General features: G+C 45.1%; 1 protein-coding gene across 5 annotated transcripts in view; it reads left to right on the top strand.

Annotated features, from left to right (window-relative positions):
- The window catches only part of MTOR (mechanistic target of rapamycin kinase), a 151155-nt gene that overhangs the window by 105941 nt on the left and 25091 nt on the right, over positions 1 to 20123 (top strand). For all 5 annotated transcript variants that reach the window (XR_004275827.1, XM_032300380.1, XM_032300379.1 and 2 more), the window contains 8 exons: positions 844 to 944; positions 3976 to 4091; positions 5610 to 5687; positions 5900 to 6007; positions 11883 to 12008; positions 12108 to 12239; positions 17077 to 17192; positions 19059 to 19176. Coding sequence is in view for 4 of the 5 variants with exons in the window: in XM_032300380.1 (XP_032156271.1) it covers positions 844 to 944; positions 3976 to 4091; positions 5610 to 5687; positions 5900 to 6007; positions 11883 to 12008; positions 12108 to 12239; positions 17077 to 17192; positions 19059 to 19176 (895 nt within the window). In the remaining variant the exon portion in view is untranslated. The remainder of the gene's footprint in view (positions 1 to 843; positions 945 to 3975; positions 4092 to 5609; positions 5688 to 5899; positions 6008 to 11882; positions 12009 to 12107; positions 12240 to 17076; positions 17193 to 19058; positions 19177 to 20123) is intronic.

Below are 20123 nucleotides of genomic sequence, written 5' to 3'. Positions count from 1 at the left end.
CCCTTCCTCGTGACTCCACCTCCAGTGCCAAGTTAAATCATCCTACAGCATGTCTTTCAGAAAGCAGGAAAAATTAAGGAGTCTCCTAGCTGCATCTCAAAGCTCACGTGAAATCAGGGGCTCGTATGTGCATAATAGCAGAGTTTATTTCTTTTCATTCAGAAGTGAAACAGGAGGGAGTTTCAGTAGTCAGTAGCAAGACCCTGTTCTAGGGCTTTAGCACTCTCTTTGTTTATTGGGGTCTCTTAAGCACCATTTATATCTCAATACCTCATAGTCTTCCTTCACATTCAGTAGTTGTGCAAAATTCTGAGAATAAGCAGCATCTAGCTTTCTGGTAGATGTGACCATTGTAGAGCCTTTCTTCTGTACAGATTGATTTCATTTGGGTTTCATTTCAGACTGAAACCATTTGTATAATACTTTTAGGAGCCAGTTCTCCCTATAGCTTTGAGCCCAAAATGAATGTCCAGATGCGTCTCTTCAGATTGCTTTCTCTGTAGGCCTGCCAAAGGGAAAGAGCCCAGAATTCTTTGACATAGGAGAGAAGTTATTTAATATTAATGAAGGGAGCCAGATGTTCAGAACATTTCATATCACACAGAGTTAGACATGGTTCCTATCCTTGATAAACTCACTCAGACAAATTATGAGCACCAGGTCATAGAAACAGCAAATAGCCCATTCATTCTCTATTAAGTGACCTGGTAGAATGTGCTTTTTTTTTATTAAAGGTGTCCAGTTCCTCTGTAGTCCTCAACTAACCCAAGGGGCAGGAGAGGAAGATTGGTAGTTTAAGGAGGAGATTTGGATTAATCTGACTGTAGAATTCATTTCCTTCAGGGGTCAACTCCACCAGCAGTGCTGTGAAAAGTGGACCCTGGTTAATGATGAGACCCAAGCCAAGATGGCCCGGATGGCTGCTGCAGCTGCGTGGGGTTTAGGTAAAGCTTCCCTCACAGGCACCCCTATCAAGGATGGGGTGAGTGAGGCTAGGGGCTCACATCAGAAGAGTAAGGTGCTGGCTCTAGGTGGAGATGCCAGGTCTATATGGAAGTATAAAAATGGTCTGTGTCCACCTACTTCTACACCTTCCATCTGTCCTTTCTACTTGATGATTTTTATTAACTTGTTAGACATGGGGAAAATCGGATCTTTGTGGGGAGGCCAAGGAAAACAGTGCACAAAATCAAAATTGAGATTTAGTGGGTGAGAAATACACAGTTAGCACACTCACACGGAACACGGATGCCAGATGCCTTTCCCCATACACCAAGCCATTCTGAGCAGACACCAGTCAAGTAGTCCATTTCCAACACTATCTACTTGGAAATAGCATCAGATCCCACAGTTAAGGGTTCATCCCAAAATACCGCCCTACTTCAGATGCCAATCACAAGTCCCAGGTTGTGACTTGTGTTTCTCACTGACCAGCTGTAAATCAGGGTTCCCATAACCCTCCTCCTCAAGTTTGATGATTTGCTGGGAAAGCTCACAGAACAAAAGGCAACACTTTACTTACATTCACTGGTTTATTTTAAAGGGTGTTATAAAAGATACAGATGAATAGGTACAATGAGGGAAGGCCTAGAAGGGTCTGGAGTGTAGGAGCACCTGTGCTTTGGTACTGGGGTTTACCATCACCCTCCCAGCACCTTCATCAACCTGGGAGCTCATTGTTCAAGAGTTTTTATAGCCTTTAGTGTTCAACCTTTTCACCTTTCCTGGATGTCAGTGGATGGGGCTGAAAGTTCAAACCCAGTAATTACTTGGTCTTTCTGGTAACCAGCCCCATCCTGGAAGGGGAGAAGGAGGGAGAGACAACGCTAAGCAAAGTTTAAGTCACATGCTACTCAAAGAACCAATCTCTTTGCCAATAAGCATGGGTATTCTGCAAGGTTAATGGGGTCATATGTCCACCCATTCAGCAGGGTACTAGGGTATGCTTCTATCTGTCTCCATTTATACTTTTAGTTGAAAGCAGAAACAAGAGACAAGGAGGCTGGGTGTGGTGACTCACACCTGTAATCCCACCACTTTGTGAGGCTTGGGCAGGAGGATCACTTGAGCCCAGGAGTCTAAGATCAGCCTGGGCAATAATATAGTGACACTCCATCGCTACCAATTTTATTTATATACATATATATATATATATATATATACACACATATATATATATATACACACACATATATATATATATATAATTTTCTTTTTTAAAGAGAGATGAGGAGAGCTCTCTTTAGGTTCCTGCATCCAACTATACTTGAAATCATCTCTATAATTGGCCTTCTCAATAAATAAATTTTTTCTTAAACTGTTCTACCTTATCAGCATAATCAGTAGGAATTCATTATGAATAACAAAGAACAGTCCTATCACTCAGGAAGTTCAAAGCGTTTTCGATAGCTCTGTGCCAGGCACTAGGGACAAAGACCAAATATATTTCTTCTCATACCACAGTAGGATTTGGCTTTGGTTGCCTTAAGCAAGCTACTGATTTGTTTTCCTCTCCTATAAATTGAAATCTAGAGATAGGCATTTCCAGACTGGTATTTTGGCTCTATTGTCATTAGCCTTTTTCCAGATTTCTGCTTTGCATGCACAGCCCGTGTCTCCATTTTAAAGTTCACCTCATGGTCCAGCATGGTTGCTGGAGCTCCCCACATCATATTTTTGTCCCAAGCAGGAGTAAAGGGAGAAGATAGTTGTCTATCTCCTTTCATGAATATTTCTTATATTTTAGAACTTTCCCAATATATAAACAGTGAAGATAATAGTATAATGAACCCCCATCTGCCCTTCACCTTCTCCAGCAGTTGTAAACATTTTCACCGTTTTATTGTCTCTGTTCTCCTCTTTGCTGTCCGATTCTTGCCCACCTCACTTCTACTCCCCAAGTATTTTAAAGCAGAGATTTCCTTTCAATCCCTGCAGCATGTCAGTTTCTGACACTGGGCTCCTGCTAAGAGGCTTATCAATATCTGTTGTCCCTGGTGAAAAGCTTCACCTGTGGAGCCTGGAGGAAAGTTACATAACCTTCTACCTCCACCTCCATTCTCTTCCTCTGTCCCTCTTGAGTCACGGAGCTTATATCCTTTCCTTTCATGAGCTCTGGGTTAGATCCGGAACACTTTTCAAAAACAAATTGCTTCCTGAGGAGTCATCGTTAGCTATTTGCTTGTGCCCAGAGGCACAGAGAATGGATGAGCCGATGGTCTGGAGTGAGAGGCAGGAAAATGTCTTATAAAATTGGCAGCCCTGCAGTTTGCAGCTAATGAAGCTGATATCTTTTCTGCAGATGGACTTGGAAATCCTGGCATTTGATACATGCTCACCCCACCAGGAGAAGTGAATACTTCTTCCCGGATGCAGCCTTTTCCCCAGTCTAACATGACACAGAGAGCACTGTGCTGTGACCTACCCCATCTTTTTGTTATAATGGAGTCTCTTAAAATATTTATCTCCTCCCTCCTGAGGCAAAGATATTGCCAGAATGAAATGGGCAAGCTATTTGTCTAATCCTGTCCCCTATCATCTGTGCAATGGCTGTTTTCAATTGTCTAGAGGAAAATGTAATTTCCCAACATACCATTGAACTGTGAGTTGCCTCACTAGTAGCAGAGAAAGCAATTTTTTCTCACCTGGAGAAGTTCTCTAGGATAATGAGGTGCTACATTCAGCTCACTTGATGTGCAGACTTCACACTCATTCACTTTCCCTCATCTGTCAAGATGCTCCCTGGGCAGACGTGGAGGCCTGTGTTTGGAAGACAGATGTGGCTTTTTTTGTTAAGTCAACCCGCATAGTGTACATTGGGGCTCTGCAAGATTTTGGTACATGAGGCTTAAGTTCATTTGTCTTGTTTATATCCCAAGCTAAAGGAAAATAACAATGGCAAGACCTATTTGAGATGCTGCCTTTAGCCCAGCCAGCCACCCCTCTTGATGCTTTCTGTCTGTCTGTGTGTAATAGGTCAGTGGGACAGCATGGAAGAATACACCTGTATGATCCCTCGCGACACCCATGATGGGGCATTCTATAGAGCTGTGCTGGCACTGCATCAAGACCTCTTCTCCTTGGCACAACAGGTAAAAACCTACATGTACCCAGATCTCCCAGCAAGGAAAAGACTGTAGTGCTTGTAAGCACACAGTGCTTAGGCTATTGTATATAGGCTCAGTATATAGGCTATTGTACTTCAGGTCTTGTGTTTACTTGGCTCTCTGAGTGCATTTGAATGGTTTTGATGCATTGCATTCATTAAGGAGACTGCCAGCAGGTCAGCTGGGGCTACTTTTTGTCCCGAATGGGAGGAATGTGTTCTGGAAGCTACCATTTCAGTTGCTTCTGGAGTTAGCTTGTTGCATCCCTTGTTGTAGAGAGAAGCTGTATTTCACCAAAAGCTAGGATTCAGAGAGCCAGCAGTCTCACTGTGCAGCAGAAATCAGTCACAAGGGTCTTCTGTCCATGCAGGCATGTCACACATTGATTACCTTCTGAGGAAGCTAGTACTTATTTGCAAATAGTGTGCTGACTTGCAGAATGAGATAATGAAGTAATCCCATCCACCCCGTTAGACACAGAGTTAGATGAGGTGCCTGGGTAAATGATCTGAGGCATTGGGACACTATAATTAACCTTAAACATTCAAAAAAGCGAAAAGCTCTGCATGAGAGGTTTTTAATTCATGGCACAGAAAAAACTCAAACTGCAGTCCTGTGGCATCCCACAGGCTCTGATATATGTGATGAAAACCAAGATCCTGGTTGTCTCTGTCAGAGACACAAGAGCTCCCCTTCACATGGACAGGACTGGGCATCTCTGCCAATTTCAGAGGCATTCCCTCATAGGGACAGAGGGTACTTAGAAGCCAGAGCTACCACCTGGAGCCATTGAAGTGTGTGCAGAATCAATTTCCACAAACATGCCCAGCAAGGAAAAGTTAAAAGAAGATAGATCCCCAGGCCAGATGTAGTGGCTCATGCCTGTAATCCTAGCATGTTGGAAGGGCAAGGTGGACGGATTACTTGAGGCCAGGAGTTTGAGACCAGCCTGGCCAACATGGTGAAACCCTGTCTCTACTAAAAATACAAAATTAGCCAGGCATGGTGGTGGGCACCTGTAATCCCAGCATCCCAGCTCCTCAGGAGGCTGAGGCAGGAGAATCACTTGAACTGGGGAGGTGGAGACTGCAGTGAGCCAAGATCGTGCCACTGCACTCCAGCCTGGGTGACAGAGTGAAACCGTGTCTCCAAAAAAAAGAACCAAAAAGAAGGTAGATTCCCAGTTATGTCCCCTTGAGATACAAGAACCCATGATTCAGTTTTACAGCCCACATTCCCATGCCCCCTAAGATTGTGTGTGTTACCTTAGATAGATGTTAAAGTTTTGGATGCCATACATTTCTGTCTTTGATGAGAAATTGGATAATTACTCTTCTGAAGCCATTCAGTTCTGGGAAAATGGCCTTTTTCAGTGAATTTCTCTCTGCATCCCTGGAATTTAAGTGAGACAGATAACTTCTGCAGCTAGTTGGGATGCCCTGAAATAACCCTAAGCTCCCAAGTCCAGAGCTCAGTCCCAGGGGTTCTTTGTTTCTCTTCTAGTGCATTGACAAGGCCAGGGACCTGCTGGATACTGAATTAACTGCGATGGCAGGAGAGAGTTACAGTCGGGCATATGGGGTAAGTGTCAACTATTCTGCACATTGTCATTTTTGAGGCTTATTTTCATGCTTTTTTCAGAACGGGCTATTGAGAACTCACAGGCTGCTGGAAACATGCCTGTTTTCTCTGATCGGCAGATACCCTGACACCAGAAGGAATGATTTAAATTAATCCTGTCTTTTGGATTGTTCATGCAGTAATTAGCTTGGAATGTGATTTGCTTCCATCAGGCCATGGTTTCTTGCCACATGCTGTCCGAGCTGGAGGAGGTTATCCAGTACAAACTTGTCCCCGAGCGACGAGAGATCATCCGCCAGATCTGGTGGGAGAGACTGCAGGTGAGCTTGGTAGAAAGCCTCAGTTCACCTGCCTACCCCTGCCCCTACCAGGACCTGGTCGAGTGCCCCCTCCACCCCGGCTCTTACTCAACTTGCTTTTCCTGCCTCCTCCACCAGTGTGATGCTTGGCTTGCATACAAAGCAGAATACTCAAAGGCTCCTCACCTAAGCTTAAACTGTGAGAGAATGACCGATTTTCCAGTCTCTTCTTACTCCCTTCTTTAGGAATTAAAAAAAAAAAAAAAAAAGTTGTTGTTTTTTGTTTTTGTTTTTCTTTTTTTAGACGGAGTTTCACTCTCGTTACCCAGGCTGGAGTGCAATGGCGCGATCTCAGCTCACCGCAACCTCCGCCTCCCGGGTTCAGGCAATTCTCCTGCCTCAGCTTCCTGAGCAGCTGAGATTACAGGCACGCGCCACCATGCCCAGCTAATTTTTTGTATTTTTAGTAGAGACGGGGTTTCACCATGTTGACCAGGGTGGTCTCGATCTCTTGACCTCGTGATCCACCCGCCTCGGCCTCCCAAAGTGCTGGGATTACAGGCGTGAGCCACCGCGCCCGGCAAAAAAAAAGTTTTCACTAAGTGTCACCTGTGACCAGTTTGGAACCATAACCTCAAAATCAGTGGTTCTCAACCTTAGTGGCACAGTAGAATCACCTGGAAAGCTTTTAAAATCCTGATGCCCCAGCTATTCCCTAGGCCAGTTTAATTTCTGTGGAGATACCCAGGATCAGTATCTTTGCAGCTTCCCCCAGATGATTCCACAAGCCACAGCTAAGAATCACTGCTCTGACTGCACTTGCAGGCCACCTGCAGCCAGCTTTTTAAATGGGGTTGCCTTCGGTTCTCGTTGGCCAACTCCTGCCGTTTATAGTTCCTTAGGTCAGAGTCATCGTATTGCCTCTATTGAGACTTTTTTTCCACTGCAGTTTCCCCTTGTAGAGAAGCTTTCCCAAGTCCTCCATCAGTTTTTTCATTGTCACATTCTGATCATTTTGGCCTGAGGAACTGTCACTCCAGGTCTTGGAGTCAGCCAGCAGTCCTAAGTATTCCGGAAAAGATAACCAGTTCTCCCATTCCTTGAGTGGGTAGGATAGGAAGTTCATCAGCAAAATAAAAAAGAGAGAAACCCTTTACCACTCCAGAAACCATTTGTCTCCCTACCTAACATAATCCATCCCCCTAATTATGAGTCATTTCCTCTCAACTAGATCCCCACCTGATTCCAAATTCTCACTTCAGGCTAATCGAAGTTTGTGCTTCCAGGCTTCTCAGAAGGCTGTGACAAAACCTTTTGACTCCAAGCTACATTCCTGCCTAGGAAGCTTAGGGCACATTCCCCTGGACAGGAAAGGGCAATGGGCAAAGAAACGTCCATGAATATAGTCATTTATGGCTCTGAAATGAGCACATACAGTTCTTTTACATGTTTTATTAGTAATTTTGAAATGCCCAGTGAGTGTTTTGATGGAAAACTGTCTCCTGGGCACCAGAAAGAATTCCACAAATCAGGCATTTCCCACTTGGTTTGTACACACCCCAGTTTTTTGAAATGCCTGTAATAAAGAGTTTCTACATCAGAGATCTGATGAATCTTCTGACAGTCTGACAAGCCGGACTTGATCCAATTGTAGACTTGGAGGGGAGGGGATGCATGGAATGAATCCTGGGAGGAGAGATGCTTGTCTGACTTGACTGGGTCCAGGACACTGTCATCGCCTTAAGCCTTCGTGACTTTCCTGTCTTGAGGCAGAAAGATGCGTTTTGGCTTACAGGAGGCCAAATTATTTCAGCATCTGGGAGAACCTAACTATTGGTGAGAAGTAACAAAAAACAATCACTCAGTGTACTTTTTTTCTGTTATTTCAACTTTCCAAATCATTGTTGTCACACTTCATGGGATGGAAAAATATGGTCCAAGGCCTGAAAATAAAACATTACATTTATAGTGGAAATTTGGCTCTTGTAGGTGGCTGGCTGTCAAATGAACTGCTGGGGCTAGAAAACTGCCATTTTGTAGTGAAATCATTTAAATTAAAATCCTCAACCAGTATCTCCCACAGGGCAGTTAGAGAAGTCAGCCTTATTGGCACTAGGTCTCCTCTTGCCTTGGGTTCTCCAGTCAGGCTCAGACTGCATCTTACTATAGTTAAAAGCCTGAGATCATTGTTGCTAGACTTTTATCTCAATGGAGGTCAGCTCCATGGGTTCATGGAATTTACCATGAAGCAGTAGATCTCAGGAACTGGCCTTCTAAGTCTGACTTTTTTTTTTTTTTTTTTTTTTGAGACAGAGTTTCACTCTTGTTACCCAGGCTGGAGTGCAATGGCGCGATCTCGGCTCACTGCAACCTCCGCCTCCTGGGTTCAGGCAATTCTCCTGCCTCAGCCTCCTGAGTAGCTGGGATTACAGGCACGCGCCACCATGCCCAGCTGATTTTTTTTTTGTAGTTTTTTAGTAGAGACGGGGTTTCACCATGTTGACCAGGATGGTCTCGATCTCTTGACCTCGTGATCCCCCCGCCTCGGCCTCCCAAAGTGCTGGGATTATAGGCGTGAGCCACCACACCCGACCTAAGTCTGACTTCTTATCAACAAGGATGAAAAAGGAATTCACTTAGCTGAGGACAGTGGCTCACGCCTGTAATCCCAGCACTTTGGGAGGCTGAGGCAGGTGGATCACTTGAGGTCGGGAGTTCAAGACTAGCCTGGCCAACATAGAGAAACCCCATCTCTGCTTAAAAAAAAAAAAAAAAAAGTACAAAAAGTAGCCAGGTGTGGTGGTGTGCACCTGTAATCCCAGCTACTTGAGAGGCTGAGTCAGGAGAATCACTTGAACCTGTGAGGCAGAGGTTGCAGTGAGCCAAGATTGCACCACTGTACTCCAGCCTGGGGAACAGAGTGAGACTCCATCTCAGAAAAAAAAAAAAGGAGTTCACTTGACTCTCTGCAGTTGTTAGATATAAAATTAGCTTAAGCCCCTTAGATAATTAATTTGCTTTTTTTTAAATTATAAATAATTTGTGACCAGGCACAGTGGCTCATGCCTGTAATCCCAGGACTTTGTGAGGCCAAGGTGGGTGGATCGCTTGAGGTCAGGAATTCAAGACCAGGCTGGCCAACATGGCAAAACTCCATCTCTACTAAAAATAGAAAAATTAGCCAGGCATCGTGGCATACACCTGTAGTCCCAGCTACTCAGGAGGCTGAGGCAGGAGAATCCCTTGAACCTGGGAGGCAGAGGTTGCAGTGAGCCAAGATTGCGCCACTGCCCTCCAACCTGAATGACAAGAGCAATCTCATCTATAATCCCAACACATTGGGAGACTGAGGCAGGCAGATAGCTTAAGCCCAGGAGTTTGAGACCAGCCTTGGCAACATGGTGAAACCCGTCTCTACAAAAAAAATACATAAATTAGCCAGGGATGGTGGTATGCACCTGTAGTCCCAGCCACTCAGGAGGTTGAGGCAGTAGGATCACTTGAACTGGGAGGTTGAGGCTGCCATGAGCCATGATTGTGCCACTGTACTCCAGCTGGGGCAACAGAGTGAGACCCTGTCAAAAAAAAAAAAAAGAATTTATAAGTGTAACTGAATGAGGCACTTCCTCTTCTGTGTTACTTTTTGATCTGAGACAAGTAGAAATGAAGAAAGAATCTAAGATGCCAACATACAAGGTATCTCAACAGTCCTTTTTTTTTTTTTTTTTTTTTCCAGAAGTCTTAATGCAGGTTCAGGCTTTAATAACTTCAGAAATATAAATGCTACTAACTTAAAAACAATGTCACTTGAAATTCTCCCCCACCACCCAGCACATACTGGAGTGTAGTAACACGATCTCGGCTCCCTGCAACCTCTGCCTCCCGGCTTCAAGCAGTGCTCCTGCCTCAGCCTCCCTGTTGCTGGGATTGCAGGTGCCTGCCACCACACCTGGCTATTTTTTGTGCTTTTAGTAGAGTCGGGGTTTCACCATGTTGGCTAGGCTGGTCTTGAACTCCTGACCCTGTGATCCACCCACCTCAGCCTCCCAAAGTGCTGGGATTACAGGCGTGAGCCACCATAACTGGCTGAAAATTATTTAAACTTCTTTAGGTTTAATTCAGTTTTGAGCTTTGAATGATATATCTTAAATTTAATTTCTTTGTCAGTGATAGTCATCTTCAACCAGAAAGACTGAAGCAAAATTTTAATGTTAAAGATGCATTATGCATTATTCATCATTCACAAAAGAAATAGAAATCAATCATTTAATTTATTTGATCCTCACTGTATCCCTCTGAAGTTGGTACTATTTTTATTTCACTCTACAGATCTGTCAGAGGTTAAGTGATTTGCCCAAAGTCACATAGATAGCAAGTGACAGTCAGGATTCAAGCTCCAAACCCCATGCTACACCCAGCCCATGCCTGGCTAATTTTTACATTTCAAACTGCTGAGTCTCTCAAACTACTGAGAAGTCTCTAAGGGCAAAGGTCCCCATACCCATGAGGCACAGCAGGAGGTGAGGGATGGGCAAGCTCCACCTCCTGTCAGATCAGCAGCCACATTAGATTCTCATAGAAGCGTGAACCCTTATTATGAACTGCACATACAAGGGATCTAGGTTGCATGCTCCTTATGAGAATCTAATGCCTGATGATCTGAGGCAGAACAGTTTCATCCAAAAACCATCCCCCCCACCCAAGTTGTGGAATAATTGTCTTCCACAAAACTAGTCCCTGGTACCACAAAGGTTGGGGACCACTGCCTAAGGATATTTCACTCACAGTGCCCTTAACCTGAGAAAGTTGAGATTCTATCAGCAAATCTTTGTGTTTCACTGTGGATTTGGCTGTGGCTTGCAGGGAACTTAAAATGTATCAGAAGGCCAAGCACCGTGGCTCATGCCTGTAATCGCAGAACTTTGGGAGTCTAGGTGGGTGGATCACTTAAGGTCAGGAGTTCGAGACCAGCCTTGCCAACATGGTGAAACATCATCTCTATTAAAAATACAAAAAAAGCCCAGGCGTGGTGGCTCATGCGTATAATCCCAGCACTCTGCAAGGCTGAGACGGGATGACAAGGTTAGGAGTTCAAGACCAGCCTGGCCAAGATGTTGAAACCCCAACTCTACTAAAAATACAAAAATTAGCTTGGCGTGGGCTGGGCATAGTGGCTCATGCCTGTAATCCCAGCACTTTGGGAGCCCAAGGCAGGCAGATCACAAGGTCAAGAGATCAAGACCATCCTGGCTAACATGGTGAAACCCCATCTCTACTAAATATACAAAAATTAGCTGGGTGTGGTGGCGCGTGCCTGTAATCCCAGCTACTCAGGAGGCTGAGGCAGAACCACTCGAACCCAGGAGGCGGAAGTTGCAGTGAGCTGAGCTTGCACTATTGCACTCTATCCTAGGCTGGCTCACGACTGTAATCCCAGCACTTTGGGAGGCCGAGGCAGGTAGATCACAAGGTCAGGAGTTCAAGACAGTCTGGCCAAGATGGTGAAACCCCCGTCTCTACTAAAAATATAAAAAAAATTAGCCAGGTGTAGTGGCAGGCACCTGTAATCCCAGCTACTTGGGAGGCTGAGGTAGAGAATTGCTTAAACCTGGGAGACAGAGGTTGCAGTGAGCCAAGATTGCACCACTGCCCTCCAGTCTGGGTGACAGAGCAAGAATCCAACTCAAAAAAATTAGCTGGGTGTGATGGTGGGCACCTGTAATCCCAGCTACTGGGGAGGGTAAGGCAGGAGAACCACTTGAACTCAGGGGGCGGAAGTTGCAGTGAGCAGAGATCGTGCCATTGCACTCCAGCCTGGGCAATAGAGCAAGACTCTGCCTCAGAAACAAAAAATGTATCAGAAGACATATCTAATCTTCCTTTCCAAATGTTCCAGGGCTGCCAGCGTATCGTAGAGGACTGGCAGAAAATCCTTATGGTGCGGTCCCTTGTGGTCAGCCCTCATGAGGACATGAGAACCTGGCTCAAGTATGCAAGCCTGTGCGGCAAGAGTGGCAGGCTGGTGAGTGACACCCTACCCACCCACGTGGACAGGTAGTGGGCCCATGGTGCCCCTGGGCTGAACAGTTCTGTCTGTAACCCACTGTCTCTTGTTTTTAAGGCTCTTGCTCATAAAACCTTAGTGTTGCTCCTGGGAGTTGATCCATCTCGGCAACTTGACCATCCTCTGCCCACAGTTCACCCTCAAGTGACCTATGCCTACATGAAAAACATGTGGAAGAGTGCTCGCAAGGTCTGTATCGGATGCTTCCAGAACAGACCACCTTCTCCAGAATGCCCGCCTAATCTGCTTCCCTCTGCCTCCTGAAGGCCAGAAAAGAAACAGGTTTAAACAACCTACTAAAAATGTCAGGGAGTCTCTTCCTGTTATGAAGCCATTTGGCCTGATTTCATAAAGTGAATCATAGTTGAAGAGATGCATGTATACAATAGATCAAACCAATGAATGTGATCACAGTTAAATGTATTTGTATCTAGAAAGTGCTGGGACGTAGGAAAGGCACACTTTCTACCCCTAAGAGAAGATGGGCTGTTTGGTACAAAAAAGAGCAGATTTGTGAATATGTAGACTAGAACTTTCACAAGACCAATTTGGGTTTTTCAGACTTCTGGTCTCCTCTCCTGTCATCAGTTTGGATTCAGAAGGAATAAAATGCAGGGTGTAATACTGAAACCAGGAGTGAAAATTATCTTGAAGCCAATGTAGAATTCCTCTGATTTTATTTACAGACAAGCCCTTGGGAAATAGATGTGGCTCCTGGTTTTGGTTTTTTTTTTTTTTTTTTTTTTTGCTTTAAGCAATCTCCCTGGATGATGGTAAGGATTAATAAACAGTAGGCCCTGGAGGCAAAGTCATCACCTGCTTCGGCTCCCCCTTCATCCTTCTTGCCAAAAGGAAGAGGGTGTCCCACTGGCCTTCTCTCCCCATTGTGACCCCCACAGTGTGGTACCTAAGATGAAAGAGGAATGAAATGTAGCCACTGGAGCCTCTGGTGTGGGAAGACCTCATAAAATAGAAGTTGTGTTTCTGCTGAGGGCATACTTGTGAGATCTGGGGACTGAGGCTAGAAATTGACTAATTTTATAGATGAGTTATTCAGGGTGGCTATGAATACCACCCAGAGTGGCATCAGCCAGCCTGTACCCAGGCAGCTGGTCTTTGGGATTTACTGCAGTACTAATGACCTAAGTTACTAATGACCTAAGTTTCCTTCTTCAAATGTGCACCTTGGAGATTTTGTTTTTGTTGTTTTGTTTTATTTTTCAGTCTCTGTGAGCCTCCTAGGTCAGAGCATTTCTGATTCAAAGCCTGACCCCCTCCAGGCAAATGAGAAAAACAGAAGGTGCTGGATATGAATATAGTCTGGTTTCCTTCCTATGTATAGCCTCCAAGTCTTTGAATGTCTTGCCGAAGGCAGGCCGAAGAAGCCTTTTGGGTAATATCTAAAGCAAGGAGTGGCTTCTTTCAACATATGACCCCAGCCCATCTTTTCCATGGAATGGTCTTAGTAGCCCAAATTCTGGTGGAATTAAAAATTAGGAACCTATTTAAAGTAAAGTGCTTGGACTTCAAGCCCAGAACTAGAGATGTCATGTCTTCATAGTTAAGGAGCTACCCAAAGAAAACTGACTACTTAATAATTGTACTGCTCAACAGGACACTCACTGAGCCTTACTTTCCTCCACTGTAAACAGGGATCATGCTCTGCCTTGCCTGAGGCAAACGAAAGTATTTGTGGGAAAAGCAGACGCTGTTATCCTGGAAGGCATCAGCCTATGGGTATATGTGTCATGTTTTCCTAGACAAGACACTTCACAGAGTCCAGAGACAGGCTGGTCCTTCCGTAAAATTTCACTGAGCCAAGGCCATTGTTCTCACCCACAAACCACCCATGTAGTCTAGAACCAGAATATTGTGCCTAACTAAAATCCTGCAGGCCTGTGAGAAGCCCCTTCTTCCAAGTGACAGGTCCTTTACTTGTAAGAGGGAAACAATCACTTTCCCCCTTTTCATTTCCTGAGAATGCAGAAAACAAATTTTAAATAGAAAATTTTCAATTCCTTGAAAATAAATTGCCTTGTACTATACGGTAGAAAGATGCTGGATTCCCTTATGCTGGATAAGTGAAATACTGGTCTTCAAATCCAAACTTAATACCCAGCCTCCCCAGCTTTGGCGGTTTATTTTTTGTTCAGCTCCTTGTTAAGTCCACCAAAGAGTTTAAACCCAGTGTCTGGATTGTCAATGACAGGTAGCTTATGGGCTCTGAAAACCACCTAGCATCAGAGTTCCTAGTTTAGCTCCTACCTGCATGACATGATGATCACACTGAGTTATCAATCACCTTTTTAGTGATAGAGTTTTTTTTACTACTGCCTCCCAATTCTTTCTTTTTTTTTTTTTTAAGTCAGATTTAAGCCAGGCACGGTGGCTCACACCTGTAATCCCAGCACTTTGGAAGGCCAAGGTGGGTGGATCACCTGAGGTCAGGAGTTTGAGACAAGCCTGGCCAACATGGTAAAACCCCATCTCTACCAAAAATACAAAAATTGCCAGGCATGGTGACAGCTGCGTATAATCCCAGCCACTTGGAAGTCTGAGGAAGGAGAATCGCTTGAACCTGGGAGGCGAAGGTTGCAGTGAGCCAGGATCATGCCACTGCACTCCAGCCTGGGTGACGAGAGTGAAACTCAGTTTCAAAAAAAAAAATCAGATTTAAGACTGGTCAATGTAGTTAGTTCTCCTAGAAGAAAAACTAAAGGGTGGTTCATGCGTCTAATCCCAGCACTTTGGGAGACCATGGTGGGAGGACTGCTTGACCAGGAATTTGAGACCATCCTGGGCAACATAGCAAGACCTCATCTCTACGAAAAATTAAAATTAACTGGGCGTGGTGGTGTGTGCCTGTAGTCCCAGCTACTGGGAGGCTGAGGCAGGAGGATCACTTGAGCACAAGTGTTCAAGTCTGCAGTGAACTATAATTGCACAACTGCACTCCAGCCTGGGTAACAGAGTGAAACCCTGTCTCTAAAGAAATAAAAATTTCAATTAAAAAAAAATAATAAAAGTTAAAGGAAGATTTATCACTTCCCAAGTGTGGGATGCTAATGTAGTTCATTTTTCAAAGCTGGTAATGAGTAATGGAACTCTGCAAAGGCAGATGTCTGAGGGAAACAGGTGTCTTAAGTGTTGGAACAGCTGTGTGCCTGCCCTGTCCTCATGCATGGATTAGCTGCCTGATCAGTTGTTTGTCATGTCATTCTGGCTCTGAGTTAAACCCAATCTCTTCATAGCAATTAATTCCTTATATTGAAAAGTATCTGAGGTTGGTTCTGGCCCCCAAGCCAGAGAGTTTCATTTTCCTTCAAGGCCATCATCACTGACATGGTGGGTGTTTGTTTGTTTGTTTTTTGAGATACAGTTTCTCTCTTGTCGCTCAAGCTGGAGTGTAATGGCATGATCTTGGCTCACTGCAACCTCCACCTCCCAGGTTCAAGCGATTCTTCTTCCTCAGCCTCCTGAGTAGTTAGGATTACAGATGGCTGCCACCATGCCCAGCAATTTTTGTATTTTTGGTAGAGATGGGGTTTCACCATGTTGGCCAGGCTGATCTCGAACTCCTGACCTCAGGTGTTCCACCCACCTTGGCCTCCCAAAGTGCTTGGATTACAGGAGTGACCCACAGTGCCTGGCATTTTTTTTTTTTTTTGAGACAGTTTCATTCTGTCACCCAGGTTGGAGTGCAGTGGCATGATCTTGGCTCACTGCAACTTCTGCCTCCTAGGTTCAAGCTATTCTGCCTCAGCCTCCCGAATAGCTGAGATTACAGGTGCTTGCCACAGTGCTCAGCTAATTTTTATATTTTTAATAGAGACAGGTTTCGCCATGTTGGCTGGGCTGGTCTTGAACTCCTGACTTCAGGTGATCCACCTGCCTCGGCCTCCCAAAGTGCTGGGATTACAGGTGTAAGCCACCGCGCCCTGCTGACAGGTTTCTAGTTAAAACAGACAAAAATACCTCTTATATGATTTACCATAAGGAAAACTGTTGTTTACCTAAAGACTTAATTTTGTCCTTCTTCTGCAGCACAGAACACAGTGCCTCTTTTTCACATTCTCTCATGTAATGTTTCCTTTCCCTGTGTTAGCACATTTCAATTTTGCCATTTTTCCATTTGAGCTTTTGATATTTGTACCTTCTTTCTATGTCCATCCTTGGAGCCCTTTATTATTATTTTTGTCTCTGTGTGAGTTTTTCCCCCCCTATAAAAACCAGAAAAGATTTTTCTGTTTAAAAATGGTATGGACCCTATTTATCAAGATGCTGATTGGACTGGATGTTGCAGGCTTGTATAGTACTCCCAGATCTGTGATTCTGTCTCTTCTCTTTCCCAGTTTAGCTGTCTGTTCCTGACTCACATGCCCTCTGCTCACTTTGTATACAAGCTTACAGTGTGCATAGATCTAGCTGCTTTAGGGTGCTCTGGAGATTTTGCCCCTAAGCCACTCAATTCAATCAGATGTCTGCTGAGCTGGTATCTTCTTCCTATTCCACATGAATACATGAAGGGTCTTCACCCCAACTCTGTGTTCTTACTTGGGTGCTATCTGATTTTTAAATCTATACTTTTTGCACTGCTGGAGTGTCCAAGGTACCCTGGTGTTGTAAACAAATAACAAAGTTTTATTAGCCTGAAACAATTCCCATAAGCCTAACATCCCCCAGGGTAACATATCGATAGTGAAGTAAGCAGTTGTTTCAGATTACTTCATAGGAACTGTTATTTGGGGTAGCCAGGCATGAAACTTTGCCAGGGCTTATAAAACTGGTAATTATAGTTGGCAAAGGAGAGCCAAGACTTGAGTTGAATAAGTCATGAACCTTTTCGAAAAGTCCAGCCCTCTCCCAGCATCACGCTGGTCCTCTGTCTGTGGGGTCGTCATCCTGTCCACTAGGGTGTTCTGTTTGGAGAAGGGTTGACTCATGTGCCCTATCAGATGAATGGCGGCTCCTTTCCTATGAAGTTGGGCTGCATGCCAAGTGCCTCTGTGCTTTTGTCCTGTTACAGATTGATGCCTTCCAGCACATGCAGCATTTTGTCCAGACCATGCAGCAACAGGCCCAGCATGCCATCGCTACCGAGGACCAGCAGCATAAGCAGGAACTGCACAAGCTCATGGCCCGGTGAGGTCCCTACTGACCTGGGGCAAGTCACATTCCAGCCCTGTCGTCCTAGCAGCTTCTGCAGCAAGGAGGAGTTCAAGGCTTCTTGGGTGGCTGATTGCTGACATCTCTCATTCCTTTCCCAGTAGGGATCCCAGGCACCCACCAAATCGTGCTGCTCCAAAGTCTCTGCGACTTGCTTTCCTAGGTTCAGCGGCCCAAGAGCACCCTTGTGCTGTTCTCCTGGCGTCTGGCTATAGAGTTAGAGTCCTTGTTTTCAAATGTCAGATATGCTGCCCCCCCTTTTTTTTTTTTTTCATTTTATTTTATTTTTTTTATTTTTTGAGACGGAGTTTCGCTCTTGTTACCCAGGCTGGAGTGCAATGGCGCGATCTCAGCTCACCGCAACCTCCGCCTCCCGGGTTCAGGCAATTCTCCTGCCTCAGCCTCCTGAGTCGCTGGGATTACAGGCACGCGCCACCATGCCCAGCTAATTTTTTGTATTTTTAGTATAGACGGGGTTTCACCATGTTGACCAGGATGGTCTCGATCTCTTGACCTCGTGATCCACCCACCTCGGCCTCCTACAGTGCTGGGATTACAGGCTTGAGCCACTGCGCCCGGCCTATTTTTTTTTCTTTGAGATGGTCTTGCTCTGTCACCCAGGCTAGAGTATGGCATTGATCTCCCGGGCTCAAGCAATCTGCCTACCTCAATTTCACAAGTAGCTACAGGCACATGCCACCACACTGGCTAGTTTTTTGTAGAAATGAGGTCTCTACAAAAAACAGGCATGGAGCTTACATTTCCCCCTATAAGTTTAATGTTGCCCAGGCTGGTCTCAAACTCCTGGGCTCCAGCCAGCCTTGCTCCACGGCCTCTCAAAGTGCTGGGATTCATAGGTGTCAGCCACTACACCACCCTATGCTGCAGATTTGATGTTTGACTTCAAAGAAGTTACTTGATTTCTCTGTGCCTCCGTTATCAATATAAAAGGGGTAGGAAACAGTTTCTATCTCCTAGGGTGGTGTAAAGTAGTGTGAGGATTAATGCAAAGCATTTCAAGCAGTACCTGGAATATAGTAGCAGTCAGTAAATGTGGGCTAATCTCATTACAAAGAATGGAGGAGAAGGGAGGCTGGGAGTGGTGGCTAACGCCTGTAATCTGAGCACTTTGGGAGGCCGAGGTGGGTAGATCATGAGATCAGGAGTTCAATACCAGCCTGGCCAGTATGGCGAAACTCTGTCTCTACTAAAAATGCAAAAATTAGCCAGGCGTTGTGGCACACGAATCCCAGCTACTCCGGACACTGAGACAAGACAATTGCTTGAACCTGGGAGTTGGAGGTTCCAGTGAGCCAAGATCACACCACTGTACTCCAGCCTGGGCAACAGAGCAAGACTCTGTCTCAAAAAAAAAAAAAAAAAAAAAAGAATGGAGGGGAAGGGAAAAGTAAGGGAGAAGCTATACAGCAATCAATAAGAGAATTCTCAAGAACTGTCACCCACCAAAATTGGAATTCGCTGTAAAGCCTGGCAGAAAAAAAAATGGATTTCGGATAGACAGGTCCATACGGACCTACCTGTACCAGGTACCTGGTTATGCTGTCATTGAGAGACAAAGGTCTTCTTTAGAAAGAAAGAAAGAAAAAAACAACAAAGAGAGAGAGACAAAGGTCAGAACAGAAAGATATCTTAAAAATGTATTCCAAAATCCCTTCTCCTTTCTTCCATATGGCTTAAAATTTTGCTAGCTCCTTCACATTGCCTCCTGAGAACAAGAGTAAATACCAGAAGGACTTCAGTGTCCCCCTAACAATTTGTGGTCCTCTTAGGAGGGCTGTTTCGAGGAGGGAGCATCATGGGGGCTTGTTTCTCTGCTTCCAGATGCTTCCTGAAACTTGGAGAGTGGCAGCTGAATCTACAGGGCATCAACGAGAGCACAATCCCCAAAGTGCTGCAGTACTACAGCGCTGCCACAGAACACGACCGCAGCTGGTACAAGGTGATCAGAAGTAGGGCCACCTGTGAGACCCAGCACCCTGGCAGGCTTGCCCGTGTCCTCCTGTGTGCTTGTGGTTACAGCTGAGCTTCTGTGGAGCTAGGCTGATGCTGTGAATTTGCTTCTTGAGTCCCTGGAGCCTGTCTGCCTGAGGCCCAGGAAACACGCGTCTCCCCCTACAAGTTTAATTAACACAGAAAGACTGATTATTGTGAGAAATACTTGTTACACCATTAGTGAGAGTGTGTGTGTGTGTGTGTGTGTGTGTGTGCATGTTCCTGGGGATTGCTGCTGTCTAATAGACTCTGAGCTGCTTATTTTCCTGGGAGCATCTGGACACACAGTTAATCTCTCGAGCGTCATCTTCCCTTGGGTTGTCTGTTCCTGCTCAGCGTTTTTCTGATTTCCATCCTTGCCTGCTCCTCAGCTAAGAATTTTGTTTTTATTGGAAAGATCCAAGTAACATCCTGTTATGTTGCAGGAAACTTTTCAAAAAGATAAACAGAATAAGAAAATATATAAAAGGCCCGGCACAGTGGCTCACGCTTGTAATCCCAGCACTTTGGGAGGTGGAGGCGGGCAGATCACGAGGTCAGGAGATCGAGACCATCCTGGCCAACATGGTGAAACCTCGTCTCTACTAAAATACAAAAATTAGCTGGATGTGGTGGTGGGCGCCTGTAGTGCCAGTTACTCGGGAGGCTGAGGCAGGAGAATCGCTTGAATCCGGGAGGTGGAGGTCGCAGTGAGCCAAGATCACGCCACTGCACTCCAGCCTGGCGACAGAGTGAGACTCCATCTCAAAAAAAACATAATTGTGTGTGTGTGTGTGTGTGTGTGTGTGTGTGTGTGTGTGTGTGTGTAAAAGATGTGATTGATGGAGGGGTGATTTTTGGAAGTATATATCTTTGGTGAGAACACACATTCTCATTTCTTTTTGAGAGGCATCC

Source organism: Sapajus apella, unplaced genomic scaffold, assembly GCF_009761245.1.
Source record: "Sapajus apella isolate SASKATOON/1434 unplaced genomic scaffold, GSC_monkey_1.0 scaffold43, whole genome shotgun sequence".
NCBI lineage: Eukaryota > Metazoa > Chordata > Mammalia > Primates > Cebidae > Sapajus > Sapajus apella.
The sequence above is the reverse complement of the archived record's forward strand: the minus strand, read 5'-3'. Positions and strand labels throughout refer to the sequence as shown.